This window comes from Triticum dicoccoides, chromosome 6A (genome assembly GCF_002162155.2).
Source record: "Triticum dicoccoides isolate Atlit2015 ecotype Zavitan chromosome 6A, WEW_v2.0, whole genome shotgun sequence".
Taxonomy (NCBI): Eukaryota; Viridiplantae; Streptophyta; class Magnoliopsida; order Poales; family Poaceae; genus Triticum; species Triticum dicoccoides.
In genome coordinates, this window is record NC_041390.1 from 190,668,214 (window position 1) to 190,689,036 (window position 20,823).

Genomic DNA, 20,823 nt, shown 5'->3' on the forward strand with positions numbered 1-20,823 from the left:
TGAGAATGGATGGGCAGGGAAGAAGAAGGCATGGGTGAAAAGGAGGAGTCCTTGTCCCTTTATAAGGGCGGAAGAAACTATGCACCTCCCCACCTGCCTGGCAAACTCGCTTATTCCCCAAGCGCCGTGATTGATGGCGTGGTTGGGTTACCCACACCCGTATTGATGAGAATCCCGTGATAAGGGGACACGGTCTCTGCTTCGACAAGACGTGCCAAGAAAACCGCCTCGCAATATGTGCAGTAGCTCGTTGGGAAAACGGTTCGTAATGACCGGGCCACGGCAGGACGTCAAGTTATAAAAAGTTGTCAGCAGATTAGATTTGTGGAATAATATACTCTCTATGGTGGTATGTGGAATTTGTTTTGCAGAGCCGGACATGATCCTTGTGTCCAAAATCTTCTATGGAGTATTCGGAGAAGGAAACCGCCTTGCAATGCCGAAGTCAATCTGCGCGCCGAACTCATCGTCATTGAAGCCTGGTTCAGGGGCTACTAAGGGAGTCCTGGATTAGGGGGTCCTCGGGCAGCCGGACTATATACTTTGGCTGGACTGTTGAACTATGAAGATACAAGATTGAAGACATTGTCCCGTGTCCGGGTAAGACTCTCCTTTGCGTGGAAGGCAAGCTTGGCAATTTGGATACATAGATCTCCTCCCTTGTAACTGACTCTGTGTAACCCTAGCCGCCTCCGGTGTCTATATAAACCGGAGGTTTAGTCCGCAGGACAACAACAATCATAATCATAGGCTAGCTTCTAGGGTTTAGCTTCTACGATTTCGTGGTAGATCAACTCTTGTAATACTCATATCATCAAGATCAATCAAGCAGGAAGTAGGGTATTACCTCCATCAAGAGGGCCCGAACCTAGGTAAACATTGTGTCCCTTGCCTCTTGTTACCATCCACCTTAGACGCACAGTTCGGGACACCCTACCCGAGATCCACCGGTTTTGACACCGACAGCGGGCGGCGCTGCAGGGCATAGGCGGGTGAGCTAGCCCGCTACGGACGGCGTGCTCGAAGTGGCGAGTGCAAAGGATACGACGGGCAGACCATTTGGTCACTAGAGTCATGTCGGTGGCGATCGCAGCCGACGGCGCATGCGGGTGAGAGCGGCGGTGTGGCTACGGAGTGCGGCAGTGAGAACAAAGAGGGAAAGAAGGGGCAGCGGCTCACGGTGATCGCAGTGGAGTGGACGGCGAGCTCGAAGGTGGTCGGAGCTGAGCGAGGTGGTGAGGGGGTCTCCGGTGATGGGCGATGAAGGCGGGGTCAGGGAGGCATATCCAGGGCATGTGAGTGCTCGGGGCTCGGCTGGCTCGGTGCAGAGGACAACAAGGAAGCTCATGGGCACGTCAAGGCGACGAGGGAGCGGCGGTGGCTGTGGCTTCACAGCAGCGTGGCAGTGGCTGCATCGTCCACGGCGATCAGAGGGCAAGAGAGAGAGAGGGCAGGGGAGAGTGAGGTGTCGGGGAGCTCAGGGCGGCACCGAGGAAGCGTTTCGAGGCATCTGCGCACTGTCCAGGCGACGCAGGCGAGCAGGGAGCTGCACGACAAGCTCGGGCGCACGTGCATTGTCCCCCTCTGCCTACTGGAAGAGGTAGGGGTGACTAGCACCAGGCCAGGTGGGTCGGCCCAGTTCATGTAAGTGGTCTGGGGGCCTTCTCTCTCTCTGCCTTTTCTGTTTTTCTTTTTTATTTTCTGTCTTTCTTTTTGATTTAGCACAAATGCCAAACCTCTTTGTAAAATGCTGAAAATATTTGTGGGCACTTGTGAAATTATTTCCAACAGCCCTGAAATGCTTTCAAGATTATTTGGATATTTAAAATTATTTATAAGATTTAAATGTCCAAATGTAATTACTATATGGATTAGTTCAAAAATCCAGAGTGTCCTAGAAAAATGTGCACCATTTTTGGCAGAGGTTCTGTTCCAATTCAAAAATGATGAACTTTTATGAAGGGCGGTGTGCGTTCATTGAAATCATTTTTTTAGTTGAACCTGGTATTTTCTGGGGGTGCTAGGGTTTGTTGATCCCCATTTCAAGTTTAAGAAAAATTTAAACATGATGCATCACTCTAGCTAGTCCTAATGCAAGCACTGACTAGGGTTGTGACAAGAGAAATGGGAGAAAATCAAGCGAAGATAATGCGAGTGATCCTCCATTAATTAGGGCCTGGCTAATTTAGCCGATCCCTTAATTCTGGGATATGGGAGAAAATCAACCGAAGATCGCTACTGCTCGATCCCCATCCAACGCTGGCAATGTGTTTGGATTTGTCCCAAAAAAGTTGTTGTTTGCCAGATGCAAAATTTGTTTAATTTAAGCTAGTGATGTTGGGGGGAGATACTATGTTAGTTTTCTATGCATGTTAATCAGTACTAAGAAATGGGAGGAGTAGAACCTTTCCTCACGAATTATCTTTGGGCAGACATTATTGCAATAGGAGGATTCCAACATTTCCTTACAAACTAAGTTAAGTAATATTTAAATTCTTTCCATATATGGTTTCCAATTAAGGAATTTTGTAAATGCTTGGGAAATTGGGAATTTTTTACCTACCACTGCTTTTCCTTCCACTAATAAGGAATTGCCGAGCTATATAAATAGGCACCTAGACCCGTATGTTTTCCTCACCCAATGAAATTCAGTTCATAGTGATCTAGACATGGCGATCAAGCTTATACCAGTAGCATTTTTCTTGCTCATCCTAGCCTTTGCTGAGTCCAGCGACAGGGGCGAACCTCCATCTTCTCGTAAGTACTACTACTAGCTTTACCAAGTCGAGGGTCTCTCATGTCTAAATGGCCTCATATAGTTTATTATTTCCTACAGAAGAAAATGCTTTTGATACGAGTGCTTATGCGGTTCATTGGGATCCACCTGCTGGTAAATACTTGTGCTACCTTGTCAAGTTGAGAAATTTGTTAATTGTGAGTCAACACCTAATTTGTCAGTTACTATAGAAGGAAATAGTTTTGGTGAAAGTGCTTATGCGGTTCATTGGGATCCTCCTTCTCGTAAGTAATTGTGCTACCTTGCCAACTCGAGAAGTTTGTTAATTGTGAATTAACTCATAGGTCATTATTTCCTCTAGAAAAAGATGGCTTTGGTGAAAGTGCGTACGCGGTACATTGGGATCCCCCTTCAAGTAAGTACTTGTGCCACCTTCCCATGTTGAGAATGTGTTAATTCTGAATAAGCTCATAGTTTGTTATTTGCTGCAGAAGAAGGAGGTTCTGGGGCAAGTCCTTATAAGGTGAATTGGAGCCCAGAAGATGCACCTTCCAGTAAGTACTTGTGATACCTTACCAAGTCTAGAATGTGTTAGTTTTGAATGAAATCATGGTTTGTTATTCCTATAGAAGAAAAAGGTTTTGGGGCAAGTGCTTATGCGGTACACTGGGATCCAGATCATCCACCATCTGGTAAGTACTTCTCCTACCTTACCATGTTGAGAATGTGTTAATCCTGAACAAAATCATACTTTTTTTCCTTCAGAAGAAAAAGGTTCTGGGACAAGTTTTGATAAGGCGACTTGGAGCCCAGAAGATGCACCTTCAAGTAAGTACTTGTGTTTCATTAGAAAGTGAAGAATGTGTTAGTCCTGAATTAATTCATGATTCTTTATTTCCTGTAGAAGAAAAAGGATTTGATTCAAGTGCTTATAAGGTAACTTGGATCCCAGATGATGCACCTTCTGGTAAGTAGCTGTACCTTAGCAAGTGGAGAGTTTGTTCATTCTGAATGAACTCATAGTTTGTTTGTGCCCTCAGAAGAGAAAGGATTTGGTGCAAGTGCTTATGCAGTACATTGGGATCCAGATCATCCACCTGTTGGTAAGTACTTGTGCTACAAATCTTATCAACTTGAGATTGTGTTAGTTCTAAAGCAGCTCATTGTTTGTTATTTCCTGCAGAAAAAACCGCGCGTGACAGCAATAGCCATGTGTCATATGAACACATCTGATTGGGACACGCGGTGCTCTGAGCTGTTGGATGGAGAGCGTGGCGAACCTATTTGGCACTACATGCCCACCAATTACATCATGTTCTATTAGATATATTTAAAGTTCATGCTCAACTATGTAATCTTGTTATCTTATCAATAAAGCGTGTCGAGTGGATGGATGTTTGTTAAAAAAACTAATCACCACCAAAATCTGGGAGTCTTTTGACTGCTACACACCAATATTTTCTTTTATTGCATCCCAAAAAACTCCAGTTTGATTAATTGTAATGTTGCACTTGGGAATTATTATTTTTGGATTTTGGTCTCTCAAACGAGTCGTACCTGGCTTCTGCTGCCACATCACTAGCCAAACAGAGGCGGATTCGTGCCATCCCAGCCACCACTGGTGAAGTATCCTCACCATCCCAGTCACTGTCATAGGTGGAGATGATTTTAGGAGAAGAAGGGACCACCGGTCATCCTTGAACCATCCCCACCACCACATATGCCCCATGGGGTGGCGCCGCCAGGGAAACAAGAGAGGAAGATGTGTAGTCAAGAGAGACATGCTAGACGGGGTAGTGAGTGAGGGGTTGTGGTTCTGTGTTGTTCCGCCGATTTATAAGAATCGTCACATTTTGGGTCTAAAGGGAATATTCCCTTTAACATAACTAGGAAAGTGGCCCACTCGATGCGCGTGCTAAGATTGAATGAAGTTAAATTTTGAGAATATATTATGTAATTTGTCCATAGGTTTAAGGTAAATGTGATTACATTTTCAAGTATTAGAATTTTGCGAACTATTTTTTCCTTGTTATATTTTTCTTTTTATTGATATATAAATATATGTCTTGTATGTTCATCCTTTACTTAATAATTATGCACGGCATACTAACTGTAGTTTTATCATCGACTGTATCTTTCAAATTATATTTGTATACTTAGTCTTATAATCCACTGCATTATTCAAATTATATCTGTACATTTTTGCTAAAAAATTGTGATGTTGCTTAGTTGTTTTACAAATAGAAATATATTACTCCCTTTATTCCATAATGAATTTGTTTCTATAGAGTGCTCAAGAGTACTAAGGGTGAGCGTACTGTGGTAAAAAAAATACCAAATGTGCACACTATGAGAGCAAAATTATATATAACGTTAAAATATAAGCCACCCTTGGTATATTTTAGCTATCACACCAATCCGTTATTCTTATTACCAAAGAACCTTGATATATATTCCCACAAAAAATATGAGACACACGCACTAAGTTGCAAGGTGCATATACTACAAAGCGTCATTAGTTTGATGGCCCCACCAGTATTCTTGTTCTTGACTTCTCCTCCTCTTTGCCCCACTCATGTTCTCACTAAGTGAGATGTTTCATCTCCCCTGATCCCCTCTATAGTATTTCCCAAAATCTTTCTTCTCACTCAAAAATTGCTTCTGCTAGATAGAGCCCATCAACTTCGTTTATTGCTGCATTGAGATGTGTCTTCCTCACCTGGAGCCACCACCGTAACTGGTTCAGGCACATGTTAAACATGGACAACAACTTGTTTGTGTCTTCGTACGCCTCATCAGTCACCTAGGCTAGTAAAGGGCGGCGACGTTGTCCGTGTAGTTGCTTTGGTCGTTGATTTCATCTCCCACAAACTTGCAACTCTCCTGGATCTATCTTGAGTATGAGGATGCCGGCTACATTTTCTTTCACAAGCGCTCAAGGTAGATGCATCATCTCTATTTGTGCTCGAGGTAGCTTGGCACATCATCCTCATCCCCCGTAGCGAACATTCTTCAAGGTTTGGCCTACAAGTGTAAGCAATGGAAAGCCAATTAGTTGTAAATTTTCATAAATTATCTTTCTGGTCTTGGTAAAACATGTGATTTCTATAAATGGCCTATAAGTGTTGAGTGAGGTATAGAGTAGCTAGTAATAAGTTCATAAATTTTTGAAAATGTAATTATATGTATGAGCACACATACCAATCCAAATTAGTACTATATCTACATGGTAATTGTATATTTTTGTATAGTTACTGCTCTTGTTTTTTTATTTGTTTAACTTATGGCTAAGTTACTAATTGATGATAGTAAGTTTGGAATGTGAAATATCCTACATCTTAAGGTATAGTGTTAATTTGCTAATGCCCCCTCCACTTTTTCCAGGCTTTGGGACCGGCATTGGAAGTTTTAGGCCCCCTACCCCTATTAATATTCAACAAAGTTAAGAAACTTTAGTACATTTGTGATTAGCTATAGTTTAAATAATTCCTAGAGAAGACTAAATATATAACAATTGAATATCAAAACAAGTATGATTGCATTGCACATATGAATTATAATAATTAACTGATGCTCTCACTATTTGTTTGCATTACATACTAAGCTTGTAGAATCAAATATCACATTATAGTTTGCCGATGTTTGGTAGTAATGAACTATTTCCAATTGTTGATGCATGTTTGCAATAATTCGCTAACCAAAATTAATATTTAATAGCCTAATATTTAAACAGGTCTGATTTCATTGTACATGTGAAATAGAACAATGTCCCGATGCTCTCAATATTGGTAGTAATGAATTATTTTGACCTCATTGCTATCTTCATCATTTACCACTACCCGTACTCCATCCATTTATGTTACTCTTGAGAAGGGGATGGACTATAGGTAATGGTAAATAATGAAGATAGCAATGAGGTCGAAATAATTTATTACTACAAATAGTGAGATATCTGGCACATGCAACTGAAAGTAGTAATATGTGTGATGCTACTATGTAATATCAACCAAAGTGCGAGATATTACATACTAGCATCACACATATGACAACTTTTAGTTTCAGCTTGCGAGTGGGAATTCCAGGAAATGGTAAGATGTTCATGAATTCTGGTCGATACAACAATTCCATTTCTGCATTAAAGGTAGTTTCTTTGTATAGATCCATTATATAGTCATTTATAATGTGAACTGTTTCATTTATTCTAAGTATCCGTGTTGGCGATACCTCTCCCATGAATTGGGATTTTTTTCGATCATTTCCTTTCCTGAGTAGTATATCATTTGGTATTTTTATGAATTGCTCAGCTTCTGATGAAGAATTTTTTTCACCCAATATTTAGAATCCACTCTAAAAATTCGGCTGCCCTTTTGTTTCTCTAATTCATCATGAGTTGTGCAGTTCAATCGCATGTTAATGGATGCGGTGACTATGTTCTTTGTTAGCTTCATTATATGGAAGTGCTTCTGAAGATATCACCTATTAATGGATGCGGTGACTATGTTGTGTCTTGTTCCCTTTGGTCCAAAAGGATCACTACAAAAAAAGACACATCCATGGCATTTTGGCCCGAACGAAAAAAAATGATGTCATGCTTATGACATTTCTATGACGATAATTATGACAAAACACAGTATCAGCATAGATGTGGAGGGCTCCTACTTTTATGACGAAAAATCATGACAGAAAATGGGGTTTTCATACTGGGCGGGGCAGTGACGCACCTGCATGACATTCTTTGGGCCGTCCACGACTGAAAAATCATGGTAGAAGCGAGGGCGAGGAAAATTTCGGGTAGTTCCCGGTTACGGTGGGTCATCGGGGCCGAGTGATGCACAAAGGGATTGCGTGTTTCTCTCGTACACGTACGTGCGTGTGTGTGAGGCGTTGGGCTCTAACTGAACCCGGTCGAGGCGTTCGCTTACTGAACCCGAGCGCTTGCACTAGCTACGTTACCGAACCCGAGCGATCAATCCCTAGTTGTTAACTAAACCTGAGTGATTCCTTCGCTACTGCTGCTAACTGAAGCCGATTGAACCTGCTTCCTCTTGATGAACAGTGACCATTGTTGGGGGTTGGATGAACAGTTCGCGATGGGGGTTGGATGAACAGGACTCCATGGTAGTAGAGGCCGTTGCCGCTGGATGAACAGGACCCCGATCGAGGAGGCTGGTGGAGGGTCGATGAACAAGACCCCGTCGAGGGCTGGTTGAATAGTAGCCGGTGGAGGTTGGATGAACAGGACCCCGTGGATGAACAATAGATGGTGGAGGCTGGAGGAAGTCAACGGTGCATGAACAGTAGCAGGTGGATGCTGGAGGAAGTCGATGGTGGATGAAAAGTAGCTCGTGGTGGCTGGAGCGAGGCAGTCGACGGTGGATGAACAGTAGCCCGTGGAGTCCTATTTTGCGGTACGCCACACCCCTCCCGATGAACATGACCCTGTTTCGACCGTAGGCGATCCAATACAAGTCCGTTTCCTCCATTTTGTGGTATGCCACACCCCTCCCGATCAACAACACCCCGTTAAAAATGTATGCACTCGAACACAAGTCCATTTGCTCTGTTCTGTGGTACGCCAGACCTTTCCCAATGAACAGGACACCGTTTTGACCTTACGAGGTCAAACAGAAGGCCATTTCCTTCGTTCTGTGGTACGCCAGAGCTTGTTTCGGCTGTTCCATCCAAGCCGGTTGGCTCCCGATGAAAACACGACGCTGTTTACTCTGTTCCAACCTAGCCGGTTGGCTGCCGATGAACACGACACTGTCACTGTATGCATTAGAGACCCCACACATATGTACGTACGTAGCCATATTTACTATCTTGTAGCATGGTTGTATGTACGTGTACACGATATAGACGGGACTGCATGCATGCTATGTCAGCGCCTCTACTTCAACACGTGTTGCTCCTTACTTGGACATGGTACATCGCTGCAGAGAGACCGTTCGACCGCTATGTACGTACACATTCTTGGCTAGACAGATAATGCTACCTTCGCTTCAACCTGGTGGGTCCCATCTGTCAGGGGGTAAGAAGTCACTTCCTTCCGTGTGAAGGTAAAGCCGGTGGGTCCCAACTGTCAGGGGGACATTTTTTCGCGAAATACAGAGGCCCTTCCGGTGGGTCCGAGCTGTGAAGTGGAGGAATCATTATTTTGCGCGTAATAAGGAGGCACTTGCTTGCATGCGGCAATGGACCTAGTTGTCAGCCTCTCCACGTACAGTCCTCTTCTGATGCCTGTCATTCCATGACCGCGTTGACCATGCCGTGCGAAGAGCACCCAGGCGGTGGACGATGGTGAGGCAAGGAATGACGCGGAGCCCGAGAACACGCGGAGGGTAGTATGATGGTTGACTGGTTCAGCTGCGGCATGAGGCTGTCATCGCTGCAGAATAACAGGGGGTGTGGGTGAGTAGAGGGATGGCCTGGCCAGCGGTGGGAGTAGGGTGGGGCGGTGAGGCTTGCGCGGCTACACAACCATCCATGGAGGCAGGAACAGGCGGTCCCGCCAACGCTGGTTTGCGCGGCTGGTGCAAGAAGATCAGATATTGAAGAAGCAGCGGGACCGTTCAATTAAAATCTAATGGTCACTGTTGCTAGAGTCATTTGTTGACTAAGTCGATAAAGCCCTACGTGCACGTCAACTTAGTAGACCCACAGGTTAGCCTCCGAACCGGTGCGCCGAAGATGTCAGTGGGAGGAATCATTTTTTTCGCGTAATAAGGAGGCAGTTGCTTGCATGCGGCCAAGGACCATGGGGGTCCCTATTGTCAGCCTCTTGACATACATCCTTGATGAAGATGGAGCATAGCCAGACTATATGATTTTGTAGGGATAAGCTTTCTTTGGCCATGTTATTTTGAGAAGACATAATTATTTGTTATATGCTTGAAGTATTATTGTTTTTATGTCAATATCAAACTTTTCTTTTGAATCCTACAGATCTGAACATTCAAGCTACAATAAAGAGAATTACATGGATAAATATCTTAGGTAGCATTCCACATCAAAAATTCTGTTTTTATCATTTACCTACTTGAGGACGAGCAGGAATTAAGTTTGGGGATGCTTGATACGTCTCCAACGTATCTATAATTTTTTTATTGTTACACGCTATTATATTATTTGTTTTGGATGTTTTATATGCATTAATATGCTATTTTATATGTTTTTTGGGACTAACCTATTAACCTAGAGCCCAGTGCCAGTTTCTAATATTTCCTTGTTTTGGAGTTTCGCAGAAAAGCAATACCAAACAGAGTCCAAACGGAATAAAATTTTCGCGGTGATTTTTCTTGGACCAGAAGACACCTAGGAGACTTGGAGTGCAAGTCAAAAGAGCCACGAGGGGGCCACAAGGGTTGAGGGCGCGCCCCCGACCTTTTGGGACCCTCGATGACCCCCTGACCTAGATCTTCCTCCTATATATTCTCATATACCCTGAAAACTTCCAGGAGAGCCATGAAGCCACTTTTCCACTGCCGCAACCTTCTGTAACCATGAGATCTGATCTAGGGACCTTTTCCGGCATCCTGCCGGAGGTGGATTCAATCACGGAGGGCTTCTACATCAACACCATTGCCTCACCGATGAAGCGTGAGTAGTTTACCACAGACCTACGGGTCCATAGCTAGTAGCTAGGTGGCTTCTTCTCTCTCTTTGATTCTCAATACCATGTTCTCCTCGATGTTCTTGGAGATCTATTTGATGTAATACTCTTTTGCAGTGTGTTTGCCGAGGTTCGATGAATTGTGGATTTATAATCAGCTTATCTATGAATATTATTTGAATCTCCTCTCAATTCTTATATGCATGATTTGATATCTTTGCAAGTCTCTTCGAACTATCGATTTGGTTTGGCCAACTAGATTGGTTTTTCTTGCAATGGGAGAAGTGCTTAGCTTTGGGTTCAATCTTGCGGTGCTCGATCCTAGCGACAGAAGGCAAACCGACATGTATTGTATTTTCGCCATCGAGGGTAACAAGATGGGGTTTTCATCATATTGCTTGAGTTAATCCCGCTACATCATGTCATCTTACTTAATGCGTTACTCTGTTGTTATGAACTTAATACTCTCGATGCAGGCAGGAGTCGGTCGATGTGTGGGGTCATAGTAGTAGATGGATAATCGTTTCTGTCTACTTGACATGGATGTGATGCCTATATTCATGATCAATGCCTTAGATATCGTCATAACTTTGCGCTTTTCTATCAATTGCACGACAGTAATTTGTTCACCCACCGCAATAATTTCTATCTTTCATAGAAGCCTCTAGTGAAACCTATGGCCCTCGGGTCTATTTTCCATCATATAAGTATCCGACCAGGGCTTGTGTACATCGAGAGGAAACGGAGGGCAGCAACGGCATCCTGTTCATCGGGCATCGAACCGGCTAGGTCAGAACGGAGAAACATCGTCCTATTCATCGGGAAACAACCGACTGGGTCGGAATGCGTCCTGTTCAACGGGAGCCAACCGGCTTGGACGGAATAGCCGAAACGGGGTCTGCTGTACCGCAGAACGGAGGAAACAGCCTTCTGTTTGATCGGCCACGGTCGAAACGGGATCCTATTCATTGGGAGGGGTCTGGCGTACCGCAAAACGGAGGAAACAGACTTGTGTTTGAGTGCCTACGGTTGAAACAGGGTCCTGTTGATCGGGAGGGGTGTGGCATACCGCAAAACGGAGGAAATGGACTTGTGTTGGAGTGCCTACGGTCAAAACAGGGTCCAGTCCAACCACTGTCTACTGCCTCGCTCCAGCCTCCACGGGCTACTTTTCATCCACCGTCGACCTCCTCCACCCTCCATGGGCTACTATTCATCATCGACTATTGTTCATCCAGCCTCCATATGCTGGTGTTCATAGAGCCTCCACGGGGTCCTGTTCATCCACCCCCAACCGGCTGGGGTGCGGTGGCCTCCTCGTGGTCTTGTTCATCCTGTGACAACGACCTACTACCACAAGGTCCTGTTCATCCAACCCCCACCGGGAACTATTCATCCATAGCCAACCACTCGGCTCGACTCACCATGTCTCGACTCGTTCTACGTACAGCTCACACGGTAGCAACAGTCACTGTTCATTGAGAGGCAACCCAACACCGGCTGGCTAGCTACGTCTCGCATGGGGGCTCGATCAGCTTCAGTAAGCAGCAACAATGATCAATCGCTCGGGTTCAGTTAGCAGCAACAGCGAAGGAATCGCTCGGGTTCAGTCAACAGCGAGTGTGTCGGAGTAAGTGGCCACGGGTAGCCTAGTCGGCTCCCCTGGCCTTTTTGAAAAAATTACGAGCCGATCCGGCTCTCAAGAATCCAAGACATGGGGCCGCCTTCCCGTGGCCGGCTGTCTCCCAGGCCGGCTATTGGAAGGCGGCCCGATTTCAGCCCTCATGAAGAAAGCCGTGGGAGGGCCGGCTCCGAGGAGCCGGCTACGAGAAGGCCGACTCCAAGGAGCCGGATCCCATAAAGTGGTCAAGACCGTACCCTCGAAGTCTCCATCCACATAATGGCGATGTGACGAGGCGTGGCTACAGTGAAGCCTGCCACCGCTGAATCCCGGAGCGCGCCTGGCACAGTGCGCCGTACGGGTGGCCATGACCCGTCCGGCGCAGCACTGTTGCCACGTTGACCCTGATGTCATCCACGACGGGCTACCAGTATGGCCCACGGGCGGTGGGCCCCTTCGGACAGAGAGACACCCGAAGGCGGCCTGGCCTCCCCCAGTCGGCCCAAGACGGAGCCGGCTCTCTCCAGCCGGCTTGCCACCCCCTCGAAGGAGACGCCCCATTAAGGAGACAAGACGCGGTGAGGCTACAGTGGTCACCCGCCGGACGGCAGCACTGTAGCCACGCTTACCTCGGCGAAGCCCTCGTCACTAAGATTGAGCAACAGTAACCAGCCACCGACAAGGCCCTGGACGGTGGGGCCTGCCTATCGACCAAGGAGCCGGTAGCCGGCGGGACCCACCAGCCAGCGGGCCCCAGCAGCCGGCGCAGAAGCCGGAGAGCGAAGACACAGACGGCTCGGCCCCACGCCCAGCCGGATTACCATTGTACCCCCGGGGGTAGGCCTATATAAACCCCCCGGGACACCCATGCCAAGAAGGGGTCCCTGCTAGTTTTAGACACCACGTAGGGAGGAGAAGAGAGCAAGCAGAGCCTTTCTTCCTCCTCTCACCAAACAGCTCAAGGAGCATCGTGTAGCTACTTGTTCATCTAGTGATCATGCGGAGACCCCGCAGAGCAGCAGTAGGGGTGTTATCTCCACGGAGAGCCCCGAAGCTGGGTAAGATTCACCGGCATGCGTGTCTTCGCCTCATCCCGTTTCCAGGCACCGGCGATGTTTTACTGGCTCCCACAATGATAAGCCACCCATTGGCATATGTTGCACCTACCACCCGACATTTGGCGCCCACCATGGGGCCAGGTGCACCGTCGTCCGGAGACCTATTCTGGACGGGAACCCTCTTCCTCCCCCGCGAGCGTAGCCAGCCCGGCACGCCCGATGGCGCTTGCCACGACGTGCTACAAGGCGTCACCAACATCTGTGCGGCGAGCAGCCTCGCCAATCTCCTTGACAAGACCCTCATCTCTGATGAGCTCACCTCCGACGCGGGCACCGACCACCTCGTCAACCTCCTCGGCCGGCTCCATGTCTCTGGCGAGCCTGTTGTGGACTTGGAGTCGGTTGGCTCCACCGATCCGATGCCTGTCGACTCCGACACGGCCTCATTCGACACCTTCCCCACCAACGTCACGATCTACAACAACCCGCTTCCCCGAGCCGATGGCTGCGACGCTGTCACCACCGAGGTGATGGTCATTGGCCACGACGGCGCTGCTGACGAGAGCGCCCACGACGCCCCGCACGCGGCGGTCCACGACTTGTCCATCCCCCTCCCGGCCGACGTCGACGCTGAAGCACTAGAGGCTCGCCGCCTCGCCCTCCTCGAGGAGGGCCGGAAGTTGGTTTCCATGAGACGCCTCTCTGAGGCCCACCGACGCGAGGCCGACCGCGCCTCCTTTGGCACGCCGCCCCAAGGCGGGCCCAGCCGGGTCGGCGTTGTCAGACAGCATGGCGCTGTCATTGCCAACGCGTTAGGAGTCGACCGCCCAGTCTACGCCACTCCACTCGAGAACCTGCGCGCCGCCCAGGCGGCCGTAGACGAGCTAGACGGACTGGGGGCCAAAGAACTCCCCCACATGACCCGACGCATCCAGCAGCTGATCGATGCAGCTGCGCAGCGGCACGAAGCTGACGCCCGCGCGGAAGAGAGACGACTCCGGCAAGGAGTCGGAACGACCATGGAACGCCAACCTCCTCCGAAGGTTTTACAGCTGAAATGCATTATGTATCACGCTAACTTTTGTACTAAGTACGAGATAATAGGGCCCCCGAGGAGAGCTCGGGGACTGCCATCTTTTGTCTATAAATGAAAAGTATCATGCTTATGGCCTTGTCATTGCATTCACTTTTTTCCGTCCGGCACCGGGTTCGACTAGTCGGCCCGGGGACTGGCCGCCTGGAGTTATATTAGAAGTCCTACCCACAGTCAGACAAGTAGTGTGCCGGCTCCCAAGCCTTCTCTTGCCAAAAGTCGCAGTTCGAAGAACCGGCTGTCCGGCTGGCAAGAGTTAAGGGAAGGAACGGGTGCCCACACGAAAAACGGCTAGGGACTAACGGACTAATATAACAAAAGCCGGTTTTTCTCCCACCGCCGACCGGCTACCAGAGTAGCCGGCCGGACGGCTTCCATTCACCTCACTCCAATCTAAGAAAGCTCGAGTACTTGCCTTCCCAGAAGGGGAAGGCGGCAAAGGAAACAGCCTAAGGATAAAAAGCATACGTGAATGGAAACCAAACATGCACACGACAATATTTACATAAAAGACCTTCAAAAGGCCAGCATTCAACATAGTTCGGACACACCCCCAGTGGGTGGAACTGCGGAAGCTTAATAAAATTGTTCAGAAGGCAACAAGAAGGAAAAAACAAGGACGACAGATTAAGCCGGCGGAGCGACTGACGAGCCGGGCAGGTCGGTGGAGACGACAGTGCCGGCTAGAGGAGTGGCCGGCTGGCGAACCTCGGCACGATCACCGCCTCCCGCAGAAGGCGCGCTTGCGCGCGCCTCGTTGCTGGAGGCACGGTCAGGCTGAGGCTGGCTGGCTGTTCCACCGGCCGGCTTGACGTCTTCGCTTTCTTCTCCTTCGTCGTCTTCGCCTTCGTCGCTGGAGGCGATCTCTTCTGCCGAGTCTTCACCCGCCGCCGGGTCCAGCCCGAACCACTCCTCCGGCTGGGCAACGCCGTCATCATTAATCTCGGGAGCGAAGACGCTGATGTCAGTACACTTGGCGATTGTCGAAGCATGCTGAGCGATAGCCGGCCGCACCTCCGCTAGCTCTTCGTCGGCCTCCAGCCGCCAGGTGCGCAGCTGGTCCAGGTTCAACCCCAGATACCAAGCTCGGACGAACTCCAGCGACCTCCCAGCTCCAAGCCGGGCCGCCGACGCCTTCCAGGCCTCGAAGCGGCCAACCGCAACCTCCAGCCAGTCGGCAGTCCGACTCGGGGTGCGGGGAATCGTCTCGCTTGGCTAGAGGGCGGCCAACACATGCGCTCCGGCGCGCTGGAGGCGGCGGAGCATACGATGAGCCGGCTGCAGCCGCGCTTGGACCGCCAAGAGTTCCTCTTCGAGCGACCGACTCGCATACGGCGCGACTTCAGCCCTCGCCTGCCGGCGCGCTTCGCGATGGGCCTCGATGGTTTGAGCGGTGAAGACGGAGTAGCTAGGAAAGTAGTCTGCACAGAGAATAAAAAGCAGCTCAAGTCAGAACACAAGTCAGGCGGCAAGGGGCAGGCAAGGAGCGAGGAAGGCGGCTTACCGTCGATCAAATCCTCAGTACGGCCGAAGCCTTCATTCAGTGCTTGCCTGGTCTCAGCCCAGCCCACCGCTTCAGTCTCGAACTCGGCCTTCAGGGCGGCTTCGTTATCCTGCACCTTCTTCAGAGCCGCCTTGTGGCTCTTCTCCTGGTCAGCCAGCTTCTTGGCCAGGCGGTCACGCTCCAGGACCAAGGCGTCGTACTCGGTTTCCTTGGCACGAAGGGCGGCCTGCGCCTTGCTGAGCTGCCCCCTTAAGTCGGCATTGGCTTCTGCGAGCACGAAAGACAAAAGAAAAAACCAGTAAGGTGAAGTCGTCAGGAAAGATCCGACCCGACTACTCAGCAGTTGGCCCGAATCTCGGGGACTACACCCAGTGGGTGCGCTGACGCGCTCCCACAGGAGATGAATGAAACCAAGTACGTACTCCGGCTGCTGATCAGGTCTTCGGTTCTTCGACCCAGCTCCTGAGCCTGGGAGTTGAAGGCGGTAGCGCGGAGGTTATGATACTCCTGGAAGATTAGATAGGAGGCGAGAATAAGGTAGTCATCAAGGAAGATCCGACCCGACTGCTCAGCAGTCGGCCCGAATCTCGGGGACTACACCCAGTGGGTGCGCTGACGCGCCCCTGCGGAAGAAATCAAGAGAACAAAGCAACCAAAGATAGAAGACTCACCCGGATGACGGCCCGCGTCGCAAGGAACTCCAGGGTGTATTGCTGCAGCGAGGCGGCTTGGGCCTGAAGCCGGTTCCGAACCTCTTGGGCCGCCACATTCAGCTCGCCCCTCCCGCCGCTGGGAGTCCACTCGGACATGCCGGTGCTGGCCGCCTCCAAGGCCTCCGCTGTCTGGCCGGCACCCGTAGCTCGGTGCGGCTCCGGCGCAGCAGTGCCTCCCCCTGCGCGCTGGCGCATTGCCGGCTGCACCTCGAGGCCGGCTCCTGCTTCCGGCTCACCCCCAGCCGGCTGCTCTGGTGCCGCAGCCGACTGGCCCCCTTGGCCCGCTCCGGTTGGCGCTGCCGGCGGCGCCCTCTCCACGAAGATCACTGAGTCCTTCCTCCGCTCCATCACCGGCGGTTCTTGGTCGACCTCCTCCAGTGGAGGCACAGGAATGTTGGGGGCCACGGTGTGGAGGGGAATGGCTAGCAGCAGAGGCTGGTTGTGCAAAGCCTCCGCCTCCGTCTCCGCAGCTGCCGCCTCCGCCCGGCCCTTGGCTGCTGCATCGTCCTGCTCCTTCGTCGCCTGGGCGGCCCTTCGCTCCGCCGCCTCCCGCTCCTCCCGTGCCTCTCGTGCGTTCCACTCCGTGGCCTCCCTAAGGTCGGCGCAGGGATCCACGCGGCGGGAGCCTGAAGACCCTCTAGTCGGCCCGACTACGGAGCCGCCCAGACCCCGCTCAAGGGAAAGCGGCGCCCTGTCCGGCGAGCAAAGAAAGGTTTAGAAGAGTTTTCAATCAAAAAGAAGAACAACAAAAAATATGTATCCAAGCATTCGACGACTTACGCTGAGATCGCCTGCGGCTGCTTCACCGCCTTGCGGAAGCGGGCCGCCTTCGCGGCCGCCTCATCTCGCTTGGTCGCCGCTGTGGAAGCCTTGGACTTCTTCGGCCGGCTGCTGAAGAGGATCGACACGGCCCGGCGCTTTTGGGCCCCGCCGCCAGCAGCCAGCGCGGCGGACGAGCTCGCGCCTTTATGATCAGGCGCCGGCTGGCGGTGCGGGGCAACTTCGACCTCGGCATCATCCGGCCAGTCCTCGAAGCTGGCCGTGAGCCCCGCGCCTCCAACCTCGTCACTTTCCCCCACGATGGCGTCTTCCATGGCGGCCGCTCCCAAGTCCGGGTCATCGGCGTCGTCCACCGCGCGGTCAGGGACGAGCTGGCGCTCTACCCCTGCGGCCCCGGTCATCGGCGGAAGGAGAGGGTTCTGCTAGGGGCAAACCGACTGATTAGAGGCCGTCTATAATGAGGCCAGCTACCAAAAAAAGAAGAAAGAACTTACGACGGGCAGAGGGCTGGCGCGAGAGTACGGCCCCTTGCTGTACTGCCAATCCTCGGCGAGCTTGCAGTTGGAGATATAGTTCACCATGTAGGAGACCTCCGCATGAGGCATCTCCCTGGTGCTCAGCCGGCTTGGGTCGAAGCGGCCGCTCATCTGACAAACCATGTGAGGCCGGCTTTGGAGGGGAAGAACCCGACGCTCCACGAAGGCGGCCACCAAGTCGGCTCCGGTCAGGCCCTCCGACTGGATCATCACCCGAAGCCGAGAGACGGCTGCGTTCCCGACCTGAGACAACGACCTGGCCCGGTAGCTCCATGAAGGTCGCCTCCCAGCCGGCAGGCCGGCTTCATAAGCCGGCAGGTTGACATAGTCGCCTTGCTGCGCGACATTCTTCACGTAAAAGTATGACTTCTGCCAGAGCTTCACCGACTGGATCAACGGGATGGGCGGGAACGGGTTGTTCTCGCCCGACCGCCTCATGGCAATATAGGCTCCACAGGAGGAAGGCACGCCCGCGACGACGGTGCCGAGTTTGCTTTGGAAGAATTCCGCCCAGAGCTCGAGCGTGGGGAGGACCCCAAGGAAGCCTTCACACAGCGTGACGAAGGCCGACAGCAGCATCACCGTGTTGGGCGTGAGGTGATGCAGCTGGAGGTTGTAGAATTCAAGGAAGGCTTGGAGGAACCCGCTCGCCGGAAGGCCGAAGCTGCGCAGGCAGTGCGAGCAGAAGATCACCCGCTCGTCCTCCTCCGGTGCCGGCGAAATCTCCTTCTCCGGCGCTAGACGAACCCGAACAAAGTTTTCCCCGGGCAGGCGTCGTGTCTGGTGGAGGAACTCGACGTGGTCCTCATGGACGTTGGAGCCATCCCACGAGCTTGACAGCGCCATGGGGCAGCGCGGTGAGAAGCAAGACGATGCGGCGGCGGAACGAAGCAACGCCGGAACGGCGTGGCAAAGAGCTGCTGCGGGGAAGAGAAGAAGAAGGAGGGCGAGAAGGGGCGGAGTGAGGGAGAGCGAGCGAGCCTCTGCCGCTCCCCCTCCTCCTCCTACTTATAGACCACGCGGCGGAGCCGAGGAGGCACGGCGTGGGGGAACGTGGGGATCAACTGCGCCCACTCCCCCATGTCCTGCGATTATTGTGCCTTGATGGCAGAATAGAACCGCCATGGGAAGGCGAGCGGTCCATGTGGGCCGCGGAAGATCCGCGCTCGGACCGAGGCCTGCGAGTGGCGGGCCTGGGCCTGTGGCGGCGTCCCGTCGCCCGCGTACGTTGGCAGGATTTCCTCGCCACGTGGCCCGCGTTCCCGCCTATGAGAAACGGAGCTTTTCCAAAGACGGCGCGCACAAGCAAAGCCGGCCCCTCAGGATAGGAAGCTGACCAAGCTTCTCGTCCCTTTATCAGCCTCGAAGCTCGCCCAGCTTCGGGGACTACTGTCGGAGTAAGTGACCACGGGTAGCCTAGTCGGCTCCCCCTGGCCTTTCTGAAAAAATTACGAGTCGATCCGGCTCTCAAGAATCCAAGACATGGGGCCGCCTTCCCCTGGCCGGCTGTCTCCCAGGCCGGCTATTGGAAGGCGGGCCGATTTCAGCCCTCATGAAGAAAGCCACGGGCGGGCCGGCTCCGAGGTGCCGACTGCGAGAAGGCCGACTCCAAGGAGCCGTCTCCCATAAAGCGGTCAAGACCGTACCCTCGAAGTCTGCATCCACACAACAACGATGTGACGGGGCATGGCTACAGTGAAGCCTGCCACCCCCGAATCCCGGAGCGCGCCTGGCACGGTGCGCCGTACGGGTGGCCATGACCCATCCGGCACAGCACTGTTGCCACGTTGACCCTGATGTCATCCACGACGGGCTACCAGTATGGCCCACGGGCGGTGGGCCCCTTTGGGCAGAGAGACACCCGAAGGCGGCCTGGCCTCCCCCAGTCGGCCCAAGACGGAGCCGGCTTGCCACCCCCTCGAAGGAGACGCCCCATTAAGGAGACACGACGCGGTGAGGCTACAGTGGTCACCCACCGGACGGCAGCACTGTAGCCACGCTTACCTCGGCGAAGCCCTCGTCACCAAGATTGAGCAACAGTAACCAGCCACCGACAAGGCCCTGGACAGTGGGGCCTGCCTGTCGACCAAGGAGCCGGTAGCCGGCGGGACCCACCAGTCGGCGGGCCCCAGCAGCCGGCGCAGAAGCCGGAGAGCGAAGACACAGACGGCTCCGCCCCACGCCCAGCCGAATTACCATTGAACCCGGGGGGTAGGCCTATATAAACCCCCCGGGACACCCATGCCAAGCAGGGGTCCCTGCTAGTTTTAGACGCCACGTAGGGAGGAGAAGAGAGCAAGCAGAGCCCTTCTTCCTCCTCTCGCCAAACAGCTCAAGGAGCATCGTGTAGCTACTTGTTCATCTAGTGATCATGCGGAGACCCCGCAGAGCAGCAGTAGGGGTGTTATCTCCACGGAGAGCCCCGAAGCTGGGTAAGATTCGCCGGCGTGCATGTCTTCGCCTCATCCCATTTCCAGGCACCGGTGATGTTTTACTGGCTCCCACAATGATAAGCCACCCATTGGCATATGTCACACCTACCACCCGACAAAGTGAATCCCTAGGGTTCAGTTAACAGCCAAGGGATTGATCGCTCGGGTTCAGTAACGTGCGATCGCTCCGGGTTCAGTTAGCCAACGCCTCACACACACGCATGTACACGAGAGAAACGCGCAAACCATAGTGCATCGCTCATCCCCGACCACCCACCGTAACCAGTAACTCCGCGATATTTCCTCTCCCTCGCTTCTACCATGATTCTTTCCATCATGGATGGCCCAAATAATTGAAGGAAATATGCCCTAGAGGCAATAATAAAATTGTTATTTATATTTTCTTATATCATGATAAATGTTTATTATTCAAGCTAGAATTGTATTAACCGGAAACTTAGTACATGTGTGAATACATAGACAAACAGAGTGTCCGTAGTATGCCTCTACTTGACTAGCTCGTTAATCAAAGATGGTTAAGTTTCCTAGCCATAGACATGTGTTGTCATTTGATGAACGGAATCACATCATTAGAGAATGATGTGATGGACAAGACCCATCCATTAGCTTAGCATAATGATCATTTAGTTTTTCTCCTATTGCTTTCTTCATGACTTCTACATGTTCCTCAGACTATGAGATTATGCAACTCCCGAATACCGAGGAACAACTTGTGT

The 20,823-nt window shown here is 51.5% G+C and overlaps 1 protein-coding gene across 10 annotated transcripts; it reads left to right on the forward strand.

The window, feature by feature from the left end:
* Positions 1 to 2,647: 2,647 nt before the first annotated feature.
* Positions 2,648 to 4,127, forward strand: LOC119319044. 10 transcript variants are annotated; one of them, XM_037593561.1, is made up of 10 exons: positions 2,648 to 2,757; positions 2,837 to 2,890; positions 2,959 to 3,021; positions 3,099 to 3,152; positions 3,229 to 3,291; positions 3,367 to 3,429; positions 3,503 to 3,565; positions 3,642 to 3,704; positions 3,778 to 3,840; positions 3,921 to 4,127. In XM_037593561.1, exons 1-10 carry the CDS (start codon positions 2,670 to 2,672, stop codon positions 3,968 to 3,970), a joined length of 624 nt encoding a protein of 207 aa, XP_037449458.1. In that variant the 5' UTR covers positions 2,648 to 2,669; the 3' UTR covers positions 3,971 to 4,127. The 10 variants fall into 10 exon arrangements, with proteins under 10 accessions (XP_037449458.1, XP_037449459.1, XP_037449461.1 ...); XM_037593562.1 differs by having other exon boundaries at positions 3,781 to 3,840; XM_037593564.1 differs by having other exon boundaries at positions 3,645 to 3,704.
* The last annotated feature ends 16,696 nt before the right edge of the window (positions 4,128 to 20,823 follow it).